This window comes from Anas platyrhynchos, chromosome 18 (assembly GCF_047663525.1).
Source record: "Anas platyrhynchos isolate ZD024472 breed Pekin duck chromosome 18, IASCAAS_PekinDuck_T2T, whole genome shotgun sequence".
Lineage (NCBI taxonomy): Eukaryota > Metazoa > Chordata > Aves > Anseriformes > Anatidae > Anas > Anas platyrhynchos.
In genome coordinates this window covers 10,772,345-10,796,339 of record NC_092604.1, presented here as the reverse complement: position 1 = coordinate 10,796,339, position 23,995 = coordinate 10,772,345, and the positions used below count along the sequence as shown (strand labels likewise).

General features: G+C 57.0%; 1 protein-coding gene across 3 annotated transcripts; it reads left to right on the top strand.

The window, feature by feature from the left end:
- Positions 1-235: 235 nt before the first annotated feature.
- Positions 236-23,611, top strand: PTPA (protein phosphatase 2 phosphatase activator). Of its 3 annotated transcripts, none has more exons than XM_027470657.3 (10): positions 236-388; positions 1,830-1,930; positions 3,311-3,397; positions 7,769-7,894; positions 8,105-8,222; positions 9,660-9,759; positions 11,510-11,634; positions 12,129-12,229; positions 16,700-16,807; positions 21,276-23,611. In XM_027470657.3, the coding sequence occupies exons 1-10, from the start codon at positions 364-366 to the stop codon at positions 21,348-21,350; spliced, it is 966 nt and encodes a 321-aa protein (XP_027326458.3). In that variant the 5' UTR covers positions 236-363; the 3' UTR covers positions 21,351-23,611. The 3 variants fall into 3 exon arrangements, with proteins under 3 accessions (XP_027326458.3, XP_071881248.1, XP_071881249.1); XM_072025147.1 differs by having other exon boundaries at positions 343-384; XM_072025148.1 differs by lacking the exons at positions 236-388; positions 1,830-1,930; positions 3,311-3,397 and adding an exon at positions 5,794-5,930.
- Positions 23,612-23,995: the final 384 nt, after the last annotated feature.

Here is a 23,995-nt window from a genome sequence, read left to right as displayed (position 1 = left end):
CGCTGAGGGAAGGAGGGGGGTTTCTGAAGGGCGAAACAGCTCCACCGCGGGAGGAGCCGCTCAGGGCTGAGCGAGGAGGCTCTCTGCCCGCTGAGGAGCGTCTCTCCTGCTTCCCAACCCCGCTCGCCCGCTCCCCGCGGCGCCCTTCACAAGCATGGCCCTACGGGCAAAAGCCGTGCCCTACACCAAGATGGCGGCGGGGGCGCGACGGCGGCCGGGAGGGGCCAAGCCGGCGTTTTCCAGCCGCTGCCCGTCAGTGCTAGGCGGCCTGCCCTTCTCAAAGATGGCCGCCGGCGGCTTCAGCGCGGCCTGGGGGTGAGAGGGGAGAGGTGGCGGCGGCGGCGGCGGCCGGGCTCCGGGAAGATGGCAGAGAGCGAGCAGCGGGCAGGTGACGGGGGGAGCGCGGCCGGGGGCTGGCGGGGCCCTGACGGGGTCCTGGGGACTCGGGGGGATTGGGGGGGGGGCGGCTTTTTGGGGGGGTGGTTGGGGGCTAAGCTGTTTTTTGGGGGGAAGCTGCAGTTAGGGAGGAAAAAAAACCTTTTTTTTTGAGGGGGGGCCGCCCTTTTTGGGGAAAAAGTTCCCTTTTTGGGGCAGGGAGCTGCCCTTTTGGGGGGAGAAGTGCCCTTTTGGAGGAAGAGGAGCCGCCCGTTTGGGGAGGAGCTCCCCTTTTTGCGGGGGGAGCTTCCCCTTTTTTTTGGGGAAAAGCGCCCCTTTTTGGGGTAAAATCCTCTTTTTTTGTTATAAGGAGCTCCGTCACGGGGCGAATTTCCCGAAGCCAGGGACACATCTTCTAAATCCCTCACATTTTGTTCCTCTCATCCCTGTACCCTTGGTTTTCCTGGAACCCTATTGACAGGGACAAACCTAACACCAGCTCTCAGGTGGGGAATCATTTTTGAGGGTTATGTGACCAATCTGTAGCAGATTCTGCACATTTCCTGGGATTTTGGGTTCCTTTTCCCCCGATCTGCTGCCGAGTGCCTCGATGTCAACACAGCCCATGGTGTCCTGGGGAGCTCCGGTTCGGAGGAGCCCGGTGCAGAGCCAGGGCTGAACAAACACCTGCAGGTTTCCTAGGATTAAAATGATGAATTTTAATCCCAAGAGAACTCCCAAATTCGTATTGGCACCCAGTTTCCCTAATTGGGGTCTGCTTTAATCGTGCTGCTTAAAGTTGTCCTTACAGGAACGTGTTTGGGTTGGGATGCCCAGGGGAAGAGCTGCGTTCAGGATCAGCACACACACTAAAATTTATGTTAACTGGGCTCTGGTCAAGCTTTACGATTTAAAATAAATCGTAAACATTTTTAAATACTCTTTGCAGCTTCCTCCTGGAAGGTGCTGGGTCCCATCAAGCCCCTGGGCTGGGGGCTGGGGCCATCTCCTGAACCGCTCCTGCTTTGTCTTTGCAGGAATCATCCCTTTTAGGGGAATGTGTTTCGTGCCTCGCACCCTAAAAGCCAGGCAGGGTTAGTTTGTCAGGGAGGTTCGGTGCTGCATGACCCGAGGTTTGTCCTCCCTGGGCACAAATAATGAAACTGGCTGCGGGTTGTCCATGCTGGCTCCTGCAAACCTCTCTGCCTGGATTGGAAACGTGTCTTTGAGAGTGAAAACAAACCTAACGCAGCCTTCTGCTGCCCCGACGTGTCCTTAGGGGAATGTTTCTGGGGATTGAAAACGATCCTGTGTGAGCGGGACACGGCGAGATGATGGCGCAGGCTGGGATGGGTTTGTTTGCCTTCTGTCTCCTGGGAAATTACTGCTGATTTCTAGGAAGGGAAGGTTAATTCTCCGCTGCTTCTGTTTTACTTCTTCCTTGCATCTCGCAGGCGCCTCGGAGGAGATGGCTCCTCCCATCCAGCAGAACTTCATGATCCCCAAGAAGGAGATCAACATCGTTTCTGACATGGGCAAGTGGAAACGCTCTCAGGTATGGCTCCGGGTTCAGGGAAACCTGGCAAGTGCCAGGCCCGCGCTGGGAACAGCCACCGGGGAAAACCAGGTGTGGGCAAGTAATGAGAAATTAATTGATCCGTGTTAGAGAGGGAGAGTCGCTGCCTGTCTGTAGGAAAATGACTTGGCAGGGAGGCGGTGTGGAGCCTGGCAGCCAAATGTTCCCAGAAAGGTGTGAGCCAGGGAGAACCCAAAGGCTGGGGGAGGCTGGGGGTGCGTGAGCGTTGCTGCTGCTCCCTGCCAGCGTGCAGGAGTAGAAGCTGGTCGCTATTTCACCCCGCCTAGCCCGTAAGTTGTATCAAAACTGGGTTCACTCTGCGGTGTTTGAACTCAGCTTGGACGTGGTTCTGGTGCCTGGCCTCTGATAGCGTCAGGGTGGGCGGATTCCTGCTGCCTGCCCACCTTGCTCTGTGGAAGGAGCCAAGGCCTTCAATTTCCTGGGTAATTTCTGTTTATAACGCGTGGGGCAGGCAGCTTCTCTGCCCTCTGCCTTTGAGGGATTGGGGTTACGGCCCAGACTCGTCCCTCCTGTTGGTCCTGCTGCTTAGGAACGAGTTCTTGCTTGATGACTGATCTGAGAAGCTGCAATTAGGCAGGTCTCGAGCCAAGCTGTGGATGCAGCTCCCTTTACTGAGGCTCCTGGGCTCACAGGCTTGCTCCTGACCAGGATTATTTCTGTCCAGGAGTGTCCCACAGAATCACAGAATTTCTAGGTTGGAAGAGACCTCAAGATCATCGAGTCCAACCTCTAACCTAACACTAACAGTCCCCACTAAACCATATCCCTAAGCTCTACATCTAAACGTCTTTTGAAGACTTCCAGGGATGGTGACTCCACCACCTCCCTGGGCAGCCCGTTCCAGTGCCTCACAAGTCCCGAGGAGGAAGAGGTGGCAGCATGCGAGTCTGGCCAGTTCAGAGACTTGGAGCTGCTCAGGGTTTGATGCTTCAAAAGCAGCACATTTAAAGAAAATATTGGTCCCCCATTTCTCCCATCTCACATGCACACAGAAGAGCAGAAGGGAGAAAGGGGAGATAACAGCACAGGTCTGGGAGAAGCAGCGCAGAGCAGGATGTCTGGACACAGCTGAGACTTTGCAGAGCCAGGGACTTTGAATTTGACCCGATGAGAGGCAGGGAGCTGAGGGAAGGATTTCAGGGATGGCGTGAGCTTCCTTAGGACTCTCCCCACTGTAATTTTCAGAGCAGAGCTCTCGGTGCAGTCACCAGCTGCCTCCGGGAAGCTGTGCTCTGGGAAGGGCTCCCTCGGGGTGCCGGGATGCTCCCGTGCCACAGCACTGGCTCAGACAGGCCGTGGCTGCTCCCTCACGCCCTCCCCTCTCGGCTGTGCTCGCAGGCCTACGCGGACTACATGGGCTTCATCCTCACCCTGAACGAAGGCGTCAGAGGCAAGAAGCTGACCTGCGACTACAAAGTCTCAGAGGTAGGAGGGGAGTTTGGATCCACTCATTTCTCCCTCCTTTTTTTTTTTTCTGCTTTTTCGGTTTTTTTTTTTTTGGTCTCTACAATATTTTTCCGAAGCAAGGAGCGAATTGGCAGCCAGGGAGACGAAATGTGGTTGTGCTGTGCTTGGGGATGCAAAATGTCAGCCTGTGGTGCTCCCAGCAGGATGCAGAGGCTCTGCGTGTGCCTTTGGGGTAGGAAAAGGAGCGAGTTACAGGCGGATGGAAGCTGCTGGTGGAAAGAAGATGCAGAAGGGCCGTGTTTTGTCCCTGCTTTTGCAGTCTGGCTTCAGCCAGGGGTGTTCTGGTACTCCCTGCTGGCTGCAGCCAGAAGGCTGAGGTGTCTGTTGTGTTCCTGCTTCTCCTGCTGCCAGAGAGGGAGCTGTGTGACCTTGTCCAAGGCTTTTTTCCTGTCCCTGGGCTTCCTCGCTGCTCAGGCTGTGTTACCAGTGCCCATCTCAGCCCACACCATGGCTGAGCAGCGTGAGGTCTGGCTGTGTGTGAGCTCAGGGTGTGCCCAGCTGGATTTGCATCCCCAGGTGCCCTGCTCAGGGCTGTAAGGGACAAGAAGCGTGATACGGAGCTGGGCTGGGGGGAAAATTCAGCCTGTGAGGCAGGATTGCCCAGTGCAGGTGCCAATTGCCTGGCTCTGCCTGGTGCTGGGCCACTTTTAATGCCCGTTCACCTTTTGGGGGCACGGCAGGATCGTTTGGGGCTGTCCCAGGCACGAGTTCTCCCTTTTTGTGTGTTGCAGCGAGGAGCTTCTCGGCTATCTTTTTACTGCTGGAGCTTATCACGGCTGTGCCAGACAGCTGGGAGCGGCCTGCCTGGAGGAGATCTGGGCAGGATGGGAAGCAGGCTGGGGCTGTGTGCTTCTAGAGCCCGTTCTGGTGTCTGAAGGCAGCCTGCCACGATCTTTACCCTGCTCCTTTCTGTCTGAAACGGGCACGTCAGGTCCGGCCTCCCCTTCAAGGAACCGGAGTGTGAATGAAAAACTTGCTTGTAGCTCGTGGGGGGGCTCAGGGGTGATGAATGCCTCTCCAGCAGGCTTTGTGGCCCTCTTTTGTCCCTTTAATTCGGCAGAATGTGCCGGCAAACGCCGCTCCTGCTTTCTGCTGTTTGCATTTCACCTCTGAGTTCTGTCTTTGTCACGATCTTGCTCGCTCACAGAGCAGTTCCAGGGGAACAACGAACAAAACAAAGGGGGAGGAAAACAAATCCCTCTTCCTCCAACCTCTTTGAGCCGCCAGCCGTCTCCCAGTAGCTGTGTCCGGGCTGTGTCCGGATCCCTCCTGCAACAAACGTGCTCCACGTGCGGCTCCAGTGCAGGCAATAAACAAGAGCCATGATCCCATCGACCTGGGAAGTGGCAGGGAACACGTCCCGTTACCCTCACACAGGGGAGAGCACAAACCTGTGACTCGAGGCACAGGTGGAGCATCCCCTGGGCTGCCTTGTTGATGAGGCTGCCTGCTCGGCTCCGTTTGTAGATCAAGCTGCTCGCCGTGGCTTTTAAAGGCTCAGCCCCTTGTGGCCTCTGCTTGCATCTCCGCTCCGCTTTCTTCTCTTTTTTTTTGCTGTACCTGCTGCCGAGGTGCTTTGGTGCCGTCCCATCTTCCTCCCTGATCAAACGCCGGGGACACCTTCTCTCTGGGAAACGACCTCCTGGAATTCTTCCTGCTGCTGGCGGCTCCTCCGCGGCTTCCTGCGAGCGCTTTGCCATGGGGAGGAGGGGAAAAAAAAGGAGAAAAAAAAAAAAAAGAGAGCGTGGTCTGCTCTGCTTGCAGAGAGGCAGCCTGGTGCTTTCTGGAGTGGTGCGTGTCCATACCAAGCTGCCTGCTGCAGCGAGAGCCGGATCCTCCAGGGTCTGAGCCCCTTCTGAGCCGTGCTGAGCTTGCTCTGCTCTCAGAAGCTGCCCAGAGCTTTGCTGGAAGCACCCGAGGAGCAGCGAGGGCTGGGCGGGTGGCTGGGGCTCGGGCACGAGGCTGCAGGGCTGACAGGCTGCGAGCTGCCTTCTCCCAGAGGGCGTGCTGCTCCTGGGCATCTGTGCGGGGCCTGGGGCAGCTTTTTAGGGCTGTGACCTGGCTCCGAGGAGCAGCGCAGCAAGGGGAAGGTTAATTTTGGCCGTGAGAGGTGCAGGCTTGCTTTTACACAGCCCACCCGCCTCCCTGGTGTTGGGAGAAGCTGGCCAGCACAGTGACTTGCTCTGGCTCTAGGAAGGAAGCAGCAAAAGCCCTGATTTAGCAGCTCCCTGCTCCAGGCAGGGCCCGAGGAGCCCACGGGGAGCAGGCTGTGTCCCTGCGGGCAGCCCTGGCTGCTGCAGTGCCTCCTCAGCACCTCCTCCTGCCCGGCCCCTGCTCCCGAGAGCTGCTGACGGGTCGGCAGGAGGCTCGGCGGCTCGCCTTTGGGACCCGTGGCAGGCTCAGGGTCAAGGGGATGCAAAATCAGCACAACGGGAAGAGCAGAGAGAGAGGGGGGGGCGCTGCGGCTGCCCTTGCTTTGATCGCTGGAAAGGTAAAAGCAAAAATAGAGCTTAAAAAAAAAAAACCCAGCCAGGCGAAACAGGGCTGCGGGCGGCGCTGACGGTGGTGTTCCCGTAAGCTCTGCTCTCCCCCTCCCTCCCCTCCCCGGGCTGGGGTCAGCCCCGCGTGCCCCGAGTTTCCTCTGCAGGACAATGGGAAGCTGCTGCTTTTAATAACCTCCCCCCCAACCCCTTTATTTATTTATTTATTTATTTATTTATTTTTCAAAGGGCTGCGTGCCCCAAACGAGCTGCATCTCTTTAATTATTTATCGGCACGGCTGAGCCAGCAGCTGGGTCCTGCTCGCCCCGCGTTCACCGGGCTTCTTAATCCCTTTAAAGCCAGCGAGAGGGGAAGGGGAAGGGGAGGTTTTGGCCTCCCCCAGACCTGCAGGAGGATTTGGGGAGGGGAAAGGAGCCCGGCCCCACCACCTGGCTGGCACCGAGAGGGGTTGGGAGTCCGGGAGCCGCTCGTAACGAAGTGCTGGTGCCAGGGGGGGGGATAAATCACCAGCAGGATTTAATTATTTAATGCAGCCCAGTGCCGGGGCTGCTCTCGCTTCACTGGAGGGGGATGCAGCAGCCGGGAAGGGGTAGGGCTGAGCCCCAGCCTGAGCCAGCTCAGCGGGGAGGGGCTGGCTTTCTGGGGTGCATTTTGGGGTGCGTGCAGCCCCTCAGCATCAGCCTCTGTCCTGCTGCGTCCCTTGGGGCACCTGCAGCGGGGTCGTTTGTGCTCCCTGCGTGCTCGGCTCTCCTCCTCCCACCCCCGTGTCACCCTCAGCTCTCAGGGAGCACCACCCACGGGAGCAGAGGTGCTGGGGAGGGTCGGCGGCTCAGCCTTCTGCTTCTCCCCTCCTCCCTGCCCCCCTTCGAGTGGCGCTTCAAGGGCTGCAAACTTGCTGGGCTCGGCTGTTTGCTCGTCCTCCCGGCAGGCAGAATTGAAGCGCAGCCCAGGAGACCCAGCCGGCTTCAGCGCGGTCGATGCCTCCAGCAAAGTCAAAGCAGCCGCCCGCTGCTGCCGTCCTCTTTGTCCCCCCTTGAAGGAGGAATTCCCCTCTCGAGACGGGAGCCTGCGCATCGCCCAGGGCCTGCCCAGCTGCTGTGGCTGCTGCCGCCTCTCTGCCTGCTCGGAGGCAGCCGAGGAGAATCCCAGACCCCCCCCTGGAAGGCTCCCGAGGTTGGCAGTGAGGATTCCCAGAGCTTCCGTGGTGCTGCCCAGCTCGTGAGCGTATTCGCGAGGTGGCGTGGGGCTGGAGCTGCCCTGGCAGCCTGGCTGGGACGAGGTTGAAGCACCAAGGGCACACGAAAAAGGGTGAAATGGGCCCAGCTGGGTGCTGTGCAAATGCAAACACCCTCTCTGCTGCTCCTGGCTCCCAAAACACCCCAGGAGAAGGCTGAGAGGCCTTGAGAAGGGAAGTTTCTGTCCTGTGGGACGTGCAGGACCCTAAAGATGCAGCACCTGGGTTTTGTGCTGGAGATCCCCGAATTGTGCAGCAGCTCCCTGCTCGTCAGCCCTGCACGTCCTGCGGCTGAGAGGTTGCTTCAGCTCTCCCTGAGGTTTTAGAGCACGGTGCTGTTGCAGCTGATGAAAGGCTGTGTGGGCGACTGGAGAGCCTGCCCGGGGCTGGGCTTTGTACTGGGTGATCTGAGGGGAACGAGGATTGCCTGGCCTCTGCTTTTTGGGGAGGGTTGGCACGGCCCAGTCCTGCTTTCCACCCCTGGGAAGGACAGCGTGGGCTTTAAAGGCCCCAGAACAGGGCAGGGGTGGTGGCGCCTGAGGGGTTGTGTTCTGTTTCATGTCTCTGACCCCTTCCTCTCCGTGTCCCTGCAGCCCATTGAGAAGCTGGTGGCTCTCCTCAACACCCTCGACAGATGGATCGATGAAACTCCGCCGGTGGATCAGCCTTCTCGCTTCGGGAACAAAGCCTTCAGGACCTGGTACGCCAAGCTAGATCAGGTGAGCCTCTTTCACCTGTAACGTTCAGTGCAGCTCCTGCAGGAGGGCAGCGTGTTCGGTGGGGTGACAGAATGGCTCCAGCACTTTGTGTTACGCAGGGGAGCTGTGAAGGATCGGCCTCCTCCCCCTGTGTGTGACCGGGGGGGTGCCTTGCCCCTGGGGACTGTGACAGGTCTGTACTCACTTCAGGGAGCCTTCTCTGTCTTCCAGGAAGCAGAAAATTTGGTGGCAGCGGTGATCCCCAAGCATTTGGCCAGTGCTGCCCCAGAAGTGGCCGTGTACCTGAAGGAGGCTGTGGGGAATTCCACCCGCATCGACTACGGCACAGGTACCTGGCTCACGGCTGGTCTTCCTTGGGTAGCAACCCTCTGAAGCGTGGCCCTGCGTGCATTTAAATGTGTTTTAGCAACTCTTTATAGTGCCAGCTTGCTACAAACACCTTCCTCCTCACCCCTACGTTCGTTGTGGGCTGGGACCAAAGGGCCTGGGAGAGAGCTGGGGCTGGGAGCGGGGCTGTAGGAGCAGCCTTAGCACATCCAGCTGTATCACACGGCTGATCCACGACGGGCCATTTAGAATAAAATATAATTGCTGGGGTTGTGAGCAGACTGGGAAGCAAGTTTGTGGGCAGCGGGAAGCACTCGAGGTCTGGTGCTGCCTTGAAGTGACGTCGCTGCTTACAGGGGGACTTGAAAATCTGAACGTTGAAGCATTTTGCACCAAAAAGGGTAACGAATTGCGGGCTGGAGTGATTGCGCAGGCAAATCCAGCCTCGTTGGTGTGAAGCCATGCTCTGCTCCTCTGTCTGGAGGGCAGGTGTGCTGATGGGGGAGTTCCCACCACGCGGCAGGGGAGCAGGACGTTGTGGGTGCAAGGAAACACGGACTGGGGCAAGGAGAGGAAGAGGAGGAGGACGTGGGTGAAAGGCTGAAGAGCTGGAGGCTGAGCAGCGCTTGCTAGGAGAGCTGCGACTCGCCAGCACCAGGGGGAGATGTTGTCTTTGGAAAGGGACCCACGGGCTGGGATTTTGTCAGCCTGGGGAAGGAAATTCAGCCTTTCCTCCCCTCCTGCGTGTCCCAGCCCTGTGTCCCGTGTCCTGACTCGCAGTGCCTAGACCCTGGGTACACTTTGTTCGTACACTGGGAGCTGCACTTTACAGCGTGGGGCTGCTGATCTCGTGCTCTTCCTTGTTCTGTGGGCCCTTCCACCAAAAAAACATCGCTCTGCTTTTGCTGGTTGTTTCTTTCCCTGCTGTTAGCCGGAGGACCGAGCTGCTGAGGGTCAGCCAGAGATCCCGGTACCTTCTGGGACGGCCTGTTCCTGGCAGCGTCACGGGATCCGCATCCTTCCGACACAGATATTTTTGAAGTGGGAGGAAATCTGTTTACTTGCAGATGTGAGGTTCGCTCACATCCTCTGAGCAGACGACTCTGCAGCGCTCCGCTTCCCCTGCTGTGCTGAGCTCCTGCCTTGCTCCCAGCACACCCAGTGCTGGAGCTGGTTTTCCATAGGAACTTTTTTTTCTCAAAGTTAATAGCACCCCTACAGTTATCTAGCAGATATATTTTGGGTGGGTACTATGTGGGGATGAAATACCGTCATCTCTTGTCCTTAATAGGATAAGGAAGCACCTTAGGGACAGCTGGCTGGGGTTTTCCTAGGGGAATGGGACTGCTGGGGTTTCTGAGGAGCTGCTGTGGTGCCCACAGGGTTTTTCCTGTGGACCAGGAGCACCGCCATCACCTCTCATCTCTTTTCACTCCAGGGCACGAAGCTGCGTTTGCAGCCTTCCTCTGCTGCCTCTGCAAAATCGGTGTTCTCAGAGTGGATGACCAGATGGCCATTGTCTTTAAAGTATTTAACAGGTGAGGTAACAGAAGGAGAAGGGCTGGAAACATCGGGCTGTGTGAGGGCACACCTCAGATGCTGTCCCGGTGCAGCTGTCTGAGGTGTGTGAGCTGTCCTGTCCACCAGACTCTTCCTGTGCTTTGGGCTGATCGTGCCCCCTTTCTTCCACTCATCCACACCCATTTGGAAGTAAGAAGATAAGATCTTGATAACAAGATCCTGTTTCTGGGGTGTGAGCTGTGAAAATCAAGGGCCTGCCATGAAGCCGTGTGCGTAATTAGAGATCGTGAATGCTGAAGGGCTTGCTGGCCTACAGAAGGGCAGAATGAGAAAACAGAAGGCAAATTTAAACAAAATAAGGAGGTAGAGGTACTTTTACTTTCCTAAAGGGCTGACAGCACCTCCTGTTTTAGAGGCTGGCTGCCTTTCTGGGAAGTCAGTTCAGTCAGGTGCAAGGGATTGAGCTCTGCAGAGGTATGTGGGTGAAGTCCTGTGCTTCGTGATCAACAACAATATCTGATCAGCTGATCTCACATCTCTTCAGGCATTAAAAGAAATAGTATGTGAAACTACCAGGCCTCCACTGCTCCTCTAGATGTGTTTCCAGCCCAGGAGCTGGAGTTGGTATTGATGAAACCAGCGGGCTGGGCATGTGGAGCCCAGAGATCTAATCCCAGCTGCGTCGCTGTTTGGTGGCATGGAAACAATTTCCTTCAGCAGTACTTCCAGCTTTAATTTTCCACCTGAAAAGTGGAAGTAGTGGTTGCTGTAAGGCAGAAAGCTTTCTGAGCTCTTCTGCAAGTTACGGAGGGGAGTGAGAGGTATCAATGTTTTCAAATAACAGTGGGGGTGGGGACAGATCTGCACCGACATCAGACACTGCAGATGAAATCAATGCCTGTCACTTGCTTTCTTAGTGAATTTGGTGTAAAAACAAAACAAAAACAAGGCCCACAGTTTTTAAGAAGTGCTGGCATTTGCTATACCTGCTGTCAGGCTGCTTTCTGTGGCAGAGGAGCTGAATATACATCCTATATACCCCAACGTATTGGGGGCCCTACTTGCAAGTGCTACAGTTTGTGTCCTTTGCCCAGCTGATTGTTCTTATCCTCATGTAAGTCAATGAGGAGAGAAAATTCCGTGTGGGGTACGAAAGGCTAGGTGATGCAGAACATTATTGGCATCGGCTCTCTCCGGTGGAGCTTGAGGCCCAGCTGATTTGTTGCTTTCCTATTACCCTGCCAGCATCACCCACTTCCAGCCTCTCCCCCTGGGCAAAATCCTGTTTCCCATCCCCTCAGAGCATTTTGGTGTTTGTAGCTGAGTAATGGAAACAGGCTGTGAGTCCCCGTCCTCAAACGTGGGTAGATTTGGGGGTAGCTGGTGTTTCTTCAGGTAGCCTGAACACAACGGGGTCGGTTACAGCAGCCCTCTAGCTACAAAGGCTTGGAAATCTCGTTTGAGAGAGGTGATGCTGAATGCCCATTGATTGTAATTTCATCCGAGTGGGCGTTGTGCTGGCAGCTCATCATTTTCCTTCTGTTAACCTGAGTCCCTTGCTCTGTCTCAAGGCTTCCTCCTGATGCTCCCTCAGCTGCTAAATTCGAATCGTGGTTTTCTGTTGTGCCCAAAAGTGGGTTTGGGACCCTCCAAGAGTACATAGTCTGTCTGTTTGGGTTTCCTATGTGTTTGGCAAAGGGAGAGGTGTGGATTTTGTGTTTGGAGTCCAGAAGGCAGCCTTGTCTTAACTCCTCTCTTTCGTATCAGGTACCTAGAAGTGATGCGAAAACTTCAGAAGACCTACAGGATGGAGCCTGCTGGCAGCCAGGGCGTCTGGGGCTTGGATGACTTCCAGTTCCTACCTTTCATATGGGGCAGTTCCCAGCTGATAGGTACTAATAAAAATCTGCTCGTGTCCCAGCCTGCCCTCTGCCCTGTCTGTCTGGGTTGCAAAGCTGATGGGGCTTGGGACTGACTTTTAAATTCAAATGTGTCGAATTTGTGTAATACAGCGCCAGGGTTTGCTTGGGGCTTGGATTTTTTTCTCAGCTTTCCAAATAAAGCTGGTTGCCTAGGTTGGGAGATGGAAGGCTTCGTTGTGCAGTACAGCTGTCTTTATTGCAGTACTACAAGCTTTTTGAAAGGCAAGCCTTGTTTTTGGTGCTAGAAAACACATTTTCTGCCCTGGAGAGCTTACCAGTTGCTCTCATTGCTAAGGCATTAGAGTTGGAGAGGAGATGGAAGGGAGCAGCTCTGTGCTGACTCCTGAAAAGCTGTGGTGGGAGAATCCTTCTTGTGAAGGAGGAACAGGACAAGACCTAACTGAACGTGCTTTCAGAAAGGGGTGCCATACAGCTCACTTCCTATTGTCTTTTACTCTTTTCAGACCATCCGAATCTGGAACCTCGCCACTTTGTTGATGAGAAGGTGGTAAACGAAAACCATAAAGACTTCATGTTCCTGGAGTGCATCCTCTTCATTACAGAGGTGAGGTTTGTCCCACAGGGAAGTGCTCCTGACATTAGACAGTTCTGGCTGTGGTTTTCTCTTCCTCCTTGGTTTGCTCTCGTGGAGGTGCGCGGAAGATTCATTGTTGTGTCTGAGGTGCTCTCCTTGAATGAGCTGAAACAGAGATATTGAAGGGAAAGCGTAATTAAGCCGGATGGGTTGTGGATATCAAACAAATAGCCTCGGATCATCGCTTGGATCAGTCAGTGGGAACTTGGATGGAGAAGACTGGTGCTTGTAAGTGTGCTAGGAAGACGAAGTGGAAGCTGCAAAACAGCTGGGCTTGCCAAGATAACCTCCCTTGCCTCCAGTCGTTGGGCGCTGCCTGTCAGGTCCTGGGCCTCCCCTTGCTTAGGGCAGGCTCCCATACCTCCGTGCAGCTCGTTCTCCTCCAGATCTGAGCAGATTCTGTCAGGAGTTGCCCGTTAAATGTGCCTTTTCTTGCAAATGATCTGGAGGGGGGAGAGTGCTGAGGTTCAGCCAGCTGTTATCAGGACCAGGATCAGGACCGTGCTTTTGCTCGTGTATTCTGGGGTCCTTGGGCAAGGGACTGGCGATGCTCTGCCTGTTCCCATCCACGGGCAATGTTTCTGAGTGCAGGAGCTCACAGCTTCCTTCTCTCAGCTGCAGCGAGCGACCTGCCTGTGTTTTTATCGTCTCCCCCCTACTGCACGGTCTGGGTAGGGAGGGGAGAACCACATGCTCTGTTGTGGTGAGGGATTTCCTGTCTCTGGCAAGAGAGAGGTGATGGGATTAATTTTGAAGGACAGAGTGCGGCTCTTCCCCTTTGTTCTCTTCGCTTTTCCCCCCTCTCCCTTCTCTCATCTCGTGATGAGATGAGAAGAGAGGTTGCAGAATACGAACTTACGCTTTCACGTAGGAAATTTTCATAGGAGCCCTGGGCCCAAACCCCAGGAGGTGCTGCATCAAGCCCTGCTGAATCTAGTAGGGCTCGTTGGTGCTGAGCACCTCGCAGGATTTAACCTTCGGTGCAGATTTAAATCATGCCGTGGACAGGGGAGAGGCACTGCCTGAAGGGGCTGAGCTGGGGACAGGAAATCCGCTCCTGCTTCGGCCTCGCTGCAAGCAGGAGCCAAGATGCTCTCAGATTTATTTTATTTTGGGCATCTGTAACGTGAAGACAGCGTACTAGCCTGTTAAAAACCATAAAAACACATTTCTTATGGGTACAGAAAATCCTGCAGTACGCAGATGACACGTGAAGTTAAAATACCCAGCACCAGGCTGCTTCTGGTCGCTCCGCTTTTGCCTGCAGAAACGTAGCTTTTCAGGAGGCTTTTTTAACGAGCAATTTCACTTCTTTTTTTCCCCACGTTTATTCGGAATCATGGTTTCTCTGCTGAGCTCCTCGGTGCCACCTGGTGGCAGGGAAACCTCCTGTCGGTCACCCCTGGTGTGAGCTGCTCAGGGATTGCCACAACCTGAGCTGTCAAACGCATGATATTTTCAATCCGTTTTCCTGCAAGCTCTGTTCCCTTTTATTTTTTTGTAAAAATGTTGCCTCTAAGATGTGATTTTTCTCCCTTAAAACGCTTGGGAAGGTTGGTACTGCCACTAGGGGGTGCTGAGACAGCCCCGAACGCTCGCTTTCTCTCCAAAATCAACAACAAAACAAAATACCAGGCGAAACGATAGAAGGGATTAACGACTTTAATACATTAATGATATTATTTTCTTCCGAGCTTTTCAGCTGAAAACAGCCCTCCTTTAAAGGTGTAAAACAAACAGTAAACACCGCAGCAGCTCCCATACCGGGTCTGGGAGGTTTTACTGACGTGAGAGCAGGTTTTGTTTCAGCCAGCTACGAGCAGGGTAGGTTGTTTTTCTTTCAACCCAGCGAATATTCTCGGGAGCAGATATTTTTCTCAGCCTCTGGGTGACGTCTCAGGGATGTGAGTGTACACCGTGGTGGTGCTGGTGGTGCTTTGCCACGTGGATGTTTAAACCTCGGGGCTCTTAAAGTAACACGGCGGGATGGTGGCCAGTCTGAACCCGCTGCAACCTCCTCCCCGAGCACCACCCCGCGCTGCACATGGACACGGCAGCGAGCCTTACGCAAGCCGGAGTGGTGTTGGGAAATCTGGGGGGGGTGGTTTTTAGACCCAAATGCTTGAGCTGTGAACGGATGGAGGGTTACGGGACTGGCTGGGGCTTGAGCTTATCCCCGGCTGTCGCCTTGTTCTCCAAGGTGCTGCGGGCAGAAAGCAGGCTGGTGCTCAGGGTGGGGTTGGTTTGGGGTCGTCCCGGTGTGTGCAGCAGGAGAGGTGATGGAGCCTCCAGCTCAGCCTGTTCCTGAGCTGTGAGTGCAGCCCAGGGTGCTGTGTGTCACCCCCTGAAGCCACCCAGATGCTCTCTTTGAACAGCACCGTCCTCGTAGGGGGCAAAACACGGAGCCTGCTCTTGAGCCAGCTGAAACCGAAGCCCGCTCCAAGCGCCAGCTCCCCGGGGGGCACCTAGGGCACATTGGGCCCCCTCCGTGGGCGGCTGGGCAGCGTGGAGCGGCCGGGGTTGTGTTGCTTTAAGAGCCCAGGGCAGGCAGCAAGAATTTCATCTCCAATCTGGCTTCTAAATTTGGAGGTTTGGGAAGGGAGGGCTCGGGTTTCGGCTGGAAGGGAAGGAGCTGACAGGAAAGCACAGCCTCAGCCGTCCCCCTCCCCCAGTTACTGACAGAGGAACCATTTACAAAAGGCTGATTCTCTTGGGAACGGAGAGGCAGGAACGCAGCGTCTGTGAGTAATTTCCTGCTCAATATGGCTGCTCTGACTCACTCCGTTCCCCTGGGGTCACTGCGGGACTGCAGCGCGCTCGCTGCCGCTCTCGCCCCCCCCCCCAGCCCGCTCGCTTTCTCCCTCTTCTCCCTTTGTGGCTGAAATGAGCTCATTTTCCCCCTTGTTCCCCATTCTCCTCCCGCCCCAGTTTGAAACAATAGCCGAGCCTTCCCTCCTGGGTCCAGGGGGGCCACGCTCGTGGCCGTGCCAGGGGGCTCGGGGAGCCAACGGGCTGGATGGTGGGGCCGGCTGCCCGAGCTCGCCGCCTCCGCGCGCTCCCCGCTCATCCTCTGCGGCTCAGGAAGGAGGGAAGAAAGCAAAAAAACGCGCTTGTGGGGGCTGCTGCAAGCTGTGCCCGCACCGAGGATGGCGATGCTGGAGGAAGGTTTGGCGTTGAAACACACACAACCAGCCCTGCCCTGCCGGGGGGTGCTTGGTGACCCGGCACGCCAGGCTCAGCCACATGCGTGCCCCCTGCTCCCCCGCCACGTGGTGCCCACCGGTGCTAAATCCCACACTTCATGGCACGCCGGTGCTGTTGCGCTTTGCGGATTTCATCTCAAATCGCAAAAAAATGTGCTTTTTGCACATTTCATCTCAAATCTGCGAGGGAAACACACGGCGGAGGGGAGCAAGAAGGGCTCAGCGGCTCAGCAGTCACTGCCCAGCTCGTGAAAAAGCAGGGCCAGGTTTTTTGCAGAGCAGCAGAGCTCCAGCCCCGAGGTCAGCCTGCTCGAAGCTCGTTGTCCTCTGAGCAGATTGAGCCCGTGCCCGCCTGGAGGGAAGGGGTTAGTTCGTCGTTCAACCCCGAGTGGAGAACGGGAGTCCAAGAGATTCCTCCCTCCCCACGTTCCTTTCTAGCGTGAGCTTCGGCCTTGTGGTTTCTGATGTCATGGGAACTTCGCTCAGGCAGAGAGGCTGCGTTATATTTCTTCTTCTCCCCGAGGGTCTGTTTTTGTTCACGGAGAAGAAGGGAGAGAGCTACCCGGGGAGTCTGCCTGCAACTGTCCCTGATTGCAGCTCCCCCCCCCCTCTCCTTGCCCTCCCTCCTCCAAACCCCTCGCCCTGGGAGGAGAAACGCCGGAGTGTCTCAAACAAATAACACCAAAAAGAAGCTTTGGAGCCTGGTTGGAGAGCGGGGTTGGAGCACATTCCCTCTGCTCCTGCCCGCCCCAGGGCCTCGTGCTCCAGGCAGGAGCTGCCCTCTGAGCACAGGGAAGGCAGCGCGGCCGTCGCTGCTGCTGCTTGTTGTTGAGTTGGAGGGGGAATGAGTCATTATTTTCTTGGAAAGCCCAGCGGTGCTGAGCTGGGAGGGCTCTGGGTAGGATAGGAACGGCGTTAAGCCGAGCTCTGCTGGGGGCAGAATGGGGCTGAGGTGTTTTTTTTTTTTTTAACGTGGCTGTTAAAGGAGAGGTGTGCGTGGGGAGGTTTTGGGGGGGAAAGCGGCAGAAAAAGGCTTGATGTTGTAAGGGGTGGATTGCCACGGCTTCATGCGATGTGGCTGCAGCAGGAGGGAAGGAAGGAGGGGAGGGAAGGAGGCAGGATCGGGCGGCACGTGGGTCGCAGGGCCTGGCGGGGAGAGCGTGAGCTTGAGTCACCACCGGGCTGCGAGCATCCCGCCCGGCCCCGCGCCTCAGCCCTGCTTTTGGGTCTCTTTCAGATGAAGACGGGTCCCTTCGCTGAGCACTCCAACCAGCTCTGGAACATCAGCGCCGTGCCCTCCTGGTCCAAGGTCAACCAGGGCCTCATCCGCATGTACAAGGCCGAGGTGAGCGCCGTGGGCAAGGGGGGGCCTGGCTCAGCCTCACCCCCTCGGCTCTGCTGCCTCGTGCCCCTCGGTGTGGGGGTCCCGTCGCACCCAGCAGCTGCTCTGTGCCGAATGTGGCTCGGGGACCTTGGGCAGGGCAGAAGGAGGCTCCTGCCTGCCCAGTGTTTGCCCCAAAAACCAGTCCCCAGCTGCCCTTCCTTGCAGGCGCGGCTTCCCCAATTTCTTGACTTTCCCCACAGTGCAAGATGCAAGGCCTCCAAAACGAGGTCTAGCATCTTAACACACCTTCCTGCTTCCCACCCCGCTCTGTTCCCAGCTGGAGGAGGCTCGGTTTAACCCCATCCCACGTTTTTAAAAGCCCCGGAGCAGGCTGAACGCCTCCTGCCCGCCTCCCCTGGCCGCGCGCCGTGTCTGCGCAGCGCACCAGACTGGCGAGGCCGCGGCCTCCGGGGCTTGGCAATCCTCCACCCGCCGGCCTCCGCAGGCTTTCCTGGCGAACCCTGACCCGGGGAACGGGGCAGTTCTGGCCCTCCCTTATCTCTCCTTCCTGCCGAAGCTAACCCTGAACTTGAGGAAGCGGGACAGGAACTGCAACGCGTGGGTCTCCAGCAGGACCCGGCCGAGGGGAGGCAGTGGCTGTGCCAAACACGATGGAGAGGAGCAGGGGGGGCGCAGCTGCCCGCTGCTAGAGGTGTAACATCCCCTCAGGTAGGGCTTGAAGGAGTTATTCCGACACCCTGCGGGCTCTGCTCCCATTCCTGGGACGTGGGGCAGAGGCTGGGCGGGCAGCAGCAGCGCACAAAGGGGTTAACTGTGCCGAACCCAAGCGCTCTCCCTCCCCCAGCCCTTCCTCTGCACTTCACATCCTGTGTTTAGGTTCCAGGCCACATACCTCTCTAATCTTCGAGGTGTCACTCCCAGGCCCGCTGGCTCCTTCCGCCCCCAGCTCAGCTTTCCTCCCGGCCTCCGAGGAGGAGAGTTCGAGGCTGGGGGTCGACCCCCCCGAGGGGTGCCTCTGTGCTGGGAAACCCTGAGCTGGAGGCTCTGCTGGGAAAGCTGGGGGTCCTGGCAGAGAGTCCCCAGCCCTGGGAGCACTGCTAAATCAAGCACAGGGTCCCTAAATCCTGGGGTTGGAGCAAGGGCTGCTGTGCTGCCTTGGTTTTCCCACTCTTTGGATGGGTTCTGATATTCCTCAGGCTCCCCACGCACCCTGCTGTGGTTGGGTGCAGTGTGCTGGTGCCATGGGGTCACCACGTGCTGGCAGATTTACCCGACTCGTTAGGGACAGAGCAGCTTTGGGACCTTCTAGGGTGTGGGAAAGGCTCTGGTTGTTTCTGGGTACACCCAAGACGTGGTCTTTTGTGGAGGCTGCCATTTATTTTAAATAGCAGATGACTTTTTCTGTTTGGAAATGCTGGACCTGAACCTGGTGGGTTTCTAGAAATACCCCGAGAGGCAGCTGTGTCGGGGAGAATGCAAAAGCTGCTGGGAAGAGCGAGAACACAAATTTAGGCTAAGGTACAGGAAACGTTGACTCAACCAAAGTGCTGCGTGACTTCAAATTTAGCTTTTTCCTCCAAAAACACCCGCGGGTCTTCAAGGACTAATCCCAAGTGATGGCCCTCGTGTAGCAGAGTCCTCTCTGGGCACTGCACGGGGCCTGCGTTCACCTGCAAGGGCGAAGAAGAGGGAGGCTTGCTGAGGAATCTGAGTTCGTGGCAGCGAAGAGGGGAAAGGTTTGGGTTTGTAAGGCTGCTTTTTGGCTGACTGGCTAGCGTGAGAGCGAGATTTCCTCCTCACCCTCTCCTTCCTACCTGTGTCTACACCCTCTGATCACAGTTTGCAATTAGCTCAGATGAAATTGAGGATGGAGGCTCCAATGGTCCAGCTCCCTGACACGTCTGGGGGTGACCGAGGAGGGCTCTGCACTGGGAGCAGACCAGCAGAAATGGGAGGCTCGCTCTCACTTGGCAGAAGTGGGGCATTTCCCAGGCCTGGTTTGTTTAACGCGCAGTCCGGGCGCTTTGTCTCTTGGCCATCCCCGCTATGGGATGACTTTAAACAGCCAGCACGAGCCTCAGGCACGGCCATGTGCTCTTGCCTGGATCCAGGCCCTCCAGCGTGCTTGCTACAGGGTCTGAGGACAGGCAGCAGCTTCAAGGCAGCGTGTCTTCTGCTCTGCGTGTTTATGAAATCTCAAATGTGCCTATTTATAATATAAATATAATGGGTGAAGAAGAGTTAGCTTGGAAGTGCAAGGGCTTTTCTTGTTCTCTCCTTCAAAGGCGAGAGAAGAAGTCGGCAGAACAGTGTGGTTAAAGCAGCAGCCTTGATGTTTTTCCCCTGAGCCTGCTTTTGAGTCTCCTGACCTTTCCTTCTCTACTGCAGGCAGACGGGAAATACTTTCCATTGTAACTAATCCAGTCCCAGTTCCATCTTTAAAGGTTGGACTCGATGCACGAAGCTACTCCCCAGTTGAGTCTCAAGCCAGGACTTCAGCGTGCTCGGGCTGATGGGAAGAATAGAAAAAGCCTGTCCCCTCCATCGAGCTGGTGCTGGCTGCGGCAGTTCCGTGCAGAGAGGATCCTCTTGGCACCTCTGATAATCCACACCATTTGTGCCAGTCCTGCTGGAGAGGGGAGGAGGAGGAGAAGTGTCTCCGCTCCTTTCTTCTCGGGCTGTCGATGTGCTAACTGGCACGGATTCCTTCCCATTCTTCCAACTGCTGGTGAAGTTTCTTCATCAGGAGCCCAAACCAGTTTGGTCTTCCGTGGGGCTCCTTGGAGCCAGTTGGGCTGACATTTCCAGCTGTCAACATCCCCAGTATTCATTTCTCCCCGTCCTTCCTTCACATCACCACCATCCTGCACTGCTGCTTCCTCTCAGGGTTTGTCTGAGTGGTTGTGCAGAGGGATTGGGGCCCCTCTGCGTGCTTGCAAGTGTTGGGGAGGCTTCGAAGGTGCCGTGCCCCAATGGTTATGGGACTTGCTTCTTGATGGTGCCTTGCCTGGGAGGCTTGTGAATTTTTTTATGACTTTTTTTCCCCAAGGGCAGATACACCCATGGTGTATTTTCACCGCCTCCAAACTTATTTTGTCTCCAGCCTGTTTCTTGCGAGTGGTTTGGTTTCCTTGGAAGTTGTCTGACCTCTGCTTCCAACGGGATTGCCGCAGGCCTGGGCTTCTGAGCACAAATCCCACTGCTTGCCCGTGCTGACAGCTTGTGGGCAGCCTTCCTCTGCCTGTGCCCTGCGTGGGGTAAGGAGCCGTGCTCAGGCAGGGCTCGAGGCTCTTCTCCATGGAAAGGAGAGCTGTGGCTGTCCGGGGATGGAGCTCACCTCCCTTTGGTAAGAAAGAACCGTGCTTTGCCACGAGTGCCTGGAGGAACGGGCCCTGAATTTTGTCCCGAGGTCTGTCTGAGGGGCTGCTGGTTAGGGCCAGGAGCTGGTGGGGTCGGACACCCTCCTGCTGCTCCTCTGCAGCTCTTCCCCCTTGCCCTGGCTCTGAGCTGCTGGTGCCAAGGATTTGCTGGGACTTGCTGGACTCCTGTTAGCTTGTAGCTGCTGTGCTTTGGTGGAACTTCACCTCTCCTGTGGAGTAAGAGTCCTGTCCCCAGAACCGTCTGGGAACAGGAGAGAGGCTTTCCAAGACCTGGAGATCTCTTCTTTAGATTGTGCAACCTAGGGAGGGCAGAACTTGGCCTCCTACCTGGTGGCCACTTTCTCTTCCCATCTCGTTCGCCGTGCCCCCAGCGCCCTTGTTGATGTGTGGCTGAAGATGAGTCTGCTCCACGTCCTGCCTGAGTTTTTGGGCGGTCTGAATCCGTAATGACTCAAAAATAGAGCTCTGAGCGGCTCCGTCGGGCAGGTTTTGGAAAATATTGCCCTGCTCGTTGACCACAGCCCCTGGCAGGAAGGTGAGCACAGAGCCTGGCTGTGACTTGGCTCACTGGGACGTGGCTGACAAAAACCAGTCTGCAGCGTGATTTGGGCAGCGCCTCGTGGCTGCAAGGTGGTGCCTCAATGCTGGCACTGTCCTGGGCATGGAGAGCCTCCTCCCCAGGGGCTTTCTGTGCTTCTCCAAGGGTTTGGAGGGTGAAACTCTTCAAAGGAAAGCAGCTAGAGCACTGGGAGGCAGCGAGGGAGAAAGCTGCTGACACAAACATCCCTCTTCAGCTCGTGCTCCTGGCCTGAATTGCGGCAAGGAAAAGGCTCTGGCTCGGTGAAAGGGGATGTTCAGGGGGTGCCACCAGTACGAAGTGTTACTGGGGTGAAGAGCCTGCTGGAATATGGGGTGGGGGGCATCAGACTGGGCCCCCACACAAGCTGCTGCTCTGCCCGATCTGAGCCAGCAGCCCCGAGCTCGCTGCCTCCTCCCGTGCCCGGGGGCAGAGCGTAGCTCCGGCTGCCTGTGCCAGGTGGGAAATGCCTCCCGAACTCACCCCTCATTTATCTTCCCCTCTCCTGCAGTGCCTGGAGAAGTTCCCCGTCATCCAGCACTTCAAGTTCGGCAGCCTGCTCCCCATCCAGCCCGTGACGTCCTAAGGAGGCCGCGGGAGGAGCCGAGGCCGCGGAGGCGCAGCGCGGCGCTCTTCCTCCTACCCCTCGCCCCCTTCCTCATCACCTCGCCCCGTCGCACGGCCCCTTCGTTCCTGCGCATCCCCATCGGGCAAACCACGGATCCCAAGCACTCGGTGGCCTCGCACGGGAGAGACGGGACCAGAGCAGCTCCTCCTGCACGCCCCCCGCTCTGCTGTGCCCGTGGATTTGGGCACCGAGGGGGTTTGACGAGGGGCTGCCTTGCAGCTGATTGCCCCTTGCTTTTTCCTTCCCGGGAGGAAGGGGGGTGTCGAGGTGGGGGGGAGGAAGGCACGCGTGCACGCGCTGGGCAGGGGTAACTGCAGTTTCTCTTTTGAATTTCATCGAAGTTTCCTGTTGCTGTTTGGTTTGGAAAGCACTGCGAGGGGTGAGCCTGCACGCGGCCACCTCTGCTTGCACGGGGGGTTGCTGAGTGGGTAAAGGAAGCTGGAGGGAAGGGCTGCGGGTTGCTGGAAGCCCAGGGTGCCACCTCTCCCTTCTCCTAGGTAAGCAAAGCCACCTCCCTCCTCCCTCCATCTCCTCCGCAAGCTTCCCCGGGTCTTCCTTTCGCGCCACCGCCTCTTCTCTTGGGTGAAGCGAGCAGTTTGCTGGGCTGCGGGGTCTGGGTTGGAGCTGAGGGCCCCGGCTGCGTGGGAATGGCCGTGCAAAGACACTGCTGGAGCTGTGCCTGCCCAGGCTCCCTCCCCTCCGTAGGGATCGGGCACAAACCATCCCACCCTCATCGCTGTTCAGGCATCATTTGGGGTCAGCCTTGCCCCGCTGCGCTCCCCATCTCCTCCTCTCTGCTTCGCTGGCCTCAGCGGGGCGAGGTGGCCGCCGGGGTTGCTGCTGCGTGGTCAGAAACCAGAGCAGCCCCCAGCGAGGAGCTTTCCCCACCAGGCAGCACGGTCCCAGCTCTTTCAGGGCGGCATCCCCGGAGCGAAGGCAGCGTGGGGGCGAGCATGCGGCTTTGCACGCCTTGTGCTACCTGTGCTGGAAACAAAAGGCGTTAAGTAGCCCAGGACAGCGGCTTGTACCTGAAAAAAAAAAGCTATTTTCCCCTCTTATCGCCTGCTGGTGCTCAGGCAGCAGGAACCACGCTCCCAGTGCCACCAGCAGCAGAGGAATGAATGGGGCCAGGATCCGGTGTGGGTCCAGAATCACCTTGGGGGGGCAGAAGTGGCTGGTGCTGGGTTTGAGCAGAGTTGTGTCCATTTGTCTTGGTCCCTCCTCCTTGTGAAGGTTCTCCGAGGAGCTCAGGGAGGCAGAGCAGGAGGAGAGGCTGGGTTAGGGGCAGGGAGATGTGGGTCCCTGCAGAGCTGGAGCCGAACTTTCTGTCCTGGCCGTGTTGTGGCTTGGTCCTGGGCTGGCAGCTTGGGGGGACGGGGCCAGGACCTTCTGAGCTGCCCGGAACAACTTTATAAAGGCGCATTTGAAATGAAAACGACAGCCTCAAGCCTTGTTTTACTGCCAAGCTGTTACCAGGATGTGTGCCCATCACCTCGGCTCTCCGAAGGGATCCACTCGGGGAGTGGGGCAGGAGATCTGTGTGTCCGCAGGGCCCCGGGGGTGCTGGAGCAGGGACCCCAGGCTCCTCCATCTGTGTCCCTGCGCCTCGCTGCGTGGCTTTTTGGCAAGTGTCCCCCTGCTTTAGAGGCTGCACGGCGTCCGGCTGGCGGGGGCTGAGCTAAAGCCGGGGGGTCCCAAAGCTGCCCAAGGGATGGGAACGCGTCTCTCCCGGTGGTCTTAGGGGAACGGGGCTGCATGTAGAAGGATGGGTGGGAATGCTGACGTCCATCCATGCTCTAGATGCTGGGAGGGACACCAAAAATGTGAAATTCAGCACCAAAAACGGGTGGGGAGGTGCTCCCTTACCCTGAAGGGATATAGGATGGTTTCCCTGGGCTTGGGACCCTCCGAGGAGGTGGGACGGGGCTCACGGAGAGCTTTTGCTTGCACGACTCTGCACTTTGATCCTGCCAGGGCTTTTGGGACTTCAAGCAGCTAATTTTTGAGTCTCACCCACCACTCGGGACGCGTCCCTGTAGCGTGGCACCCGGTCTCTCACCTTCCTCCACCTCCCCCGGTGCCGCTGGCCCTTGGGGGGCTCTGCTCCTGTCCCGCTGGGTCCGCGCATGCAGCAGCAGCACCCGGGGCTGCTCCGTGCCCAGAGCAGCTCCCCACCTCTGCCGACCTCGTGGTTTTAATTAAAGTCTCTGTGTTTTGCACCGGTGCCTGTGTTGGTCTCTCTTGGGCTGGGATCTGCTCCCGCTGCGGGGTGTTTGCTGCTGGCCACAGCCTTGGGCAGGTGCTGTGCGGGGGCATTTGTCGTGTTTGTTGGGATCTTGCATGTTCTTTGTGCCCTTGCTAGCCTCTTTTTTTTCTGTCTCACAGTGTTTTATTATTTAATTTCTGTGCTATGCCTCCCCCCTTTCCCAGCTTGGGTTTGGCAGGTGGGCGATGTGCGCCGCCTGCTCCCAAGCCAGCAAATTCTTCTTGAAGATCAGAGCCTCTCGTGACCAAAGGACGTCTGAGCCTTGTTCCTGAGGCTGGCTGGGAACGGGAACCCTTTTTCTTCAGATGTTTTTTCCCCATCCTGCTGTAGGTGCTGA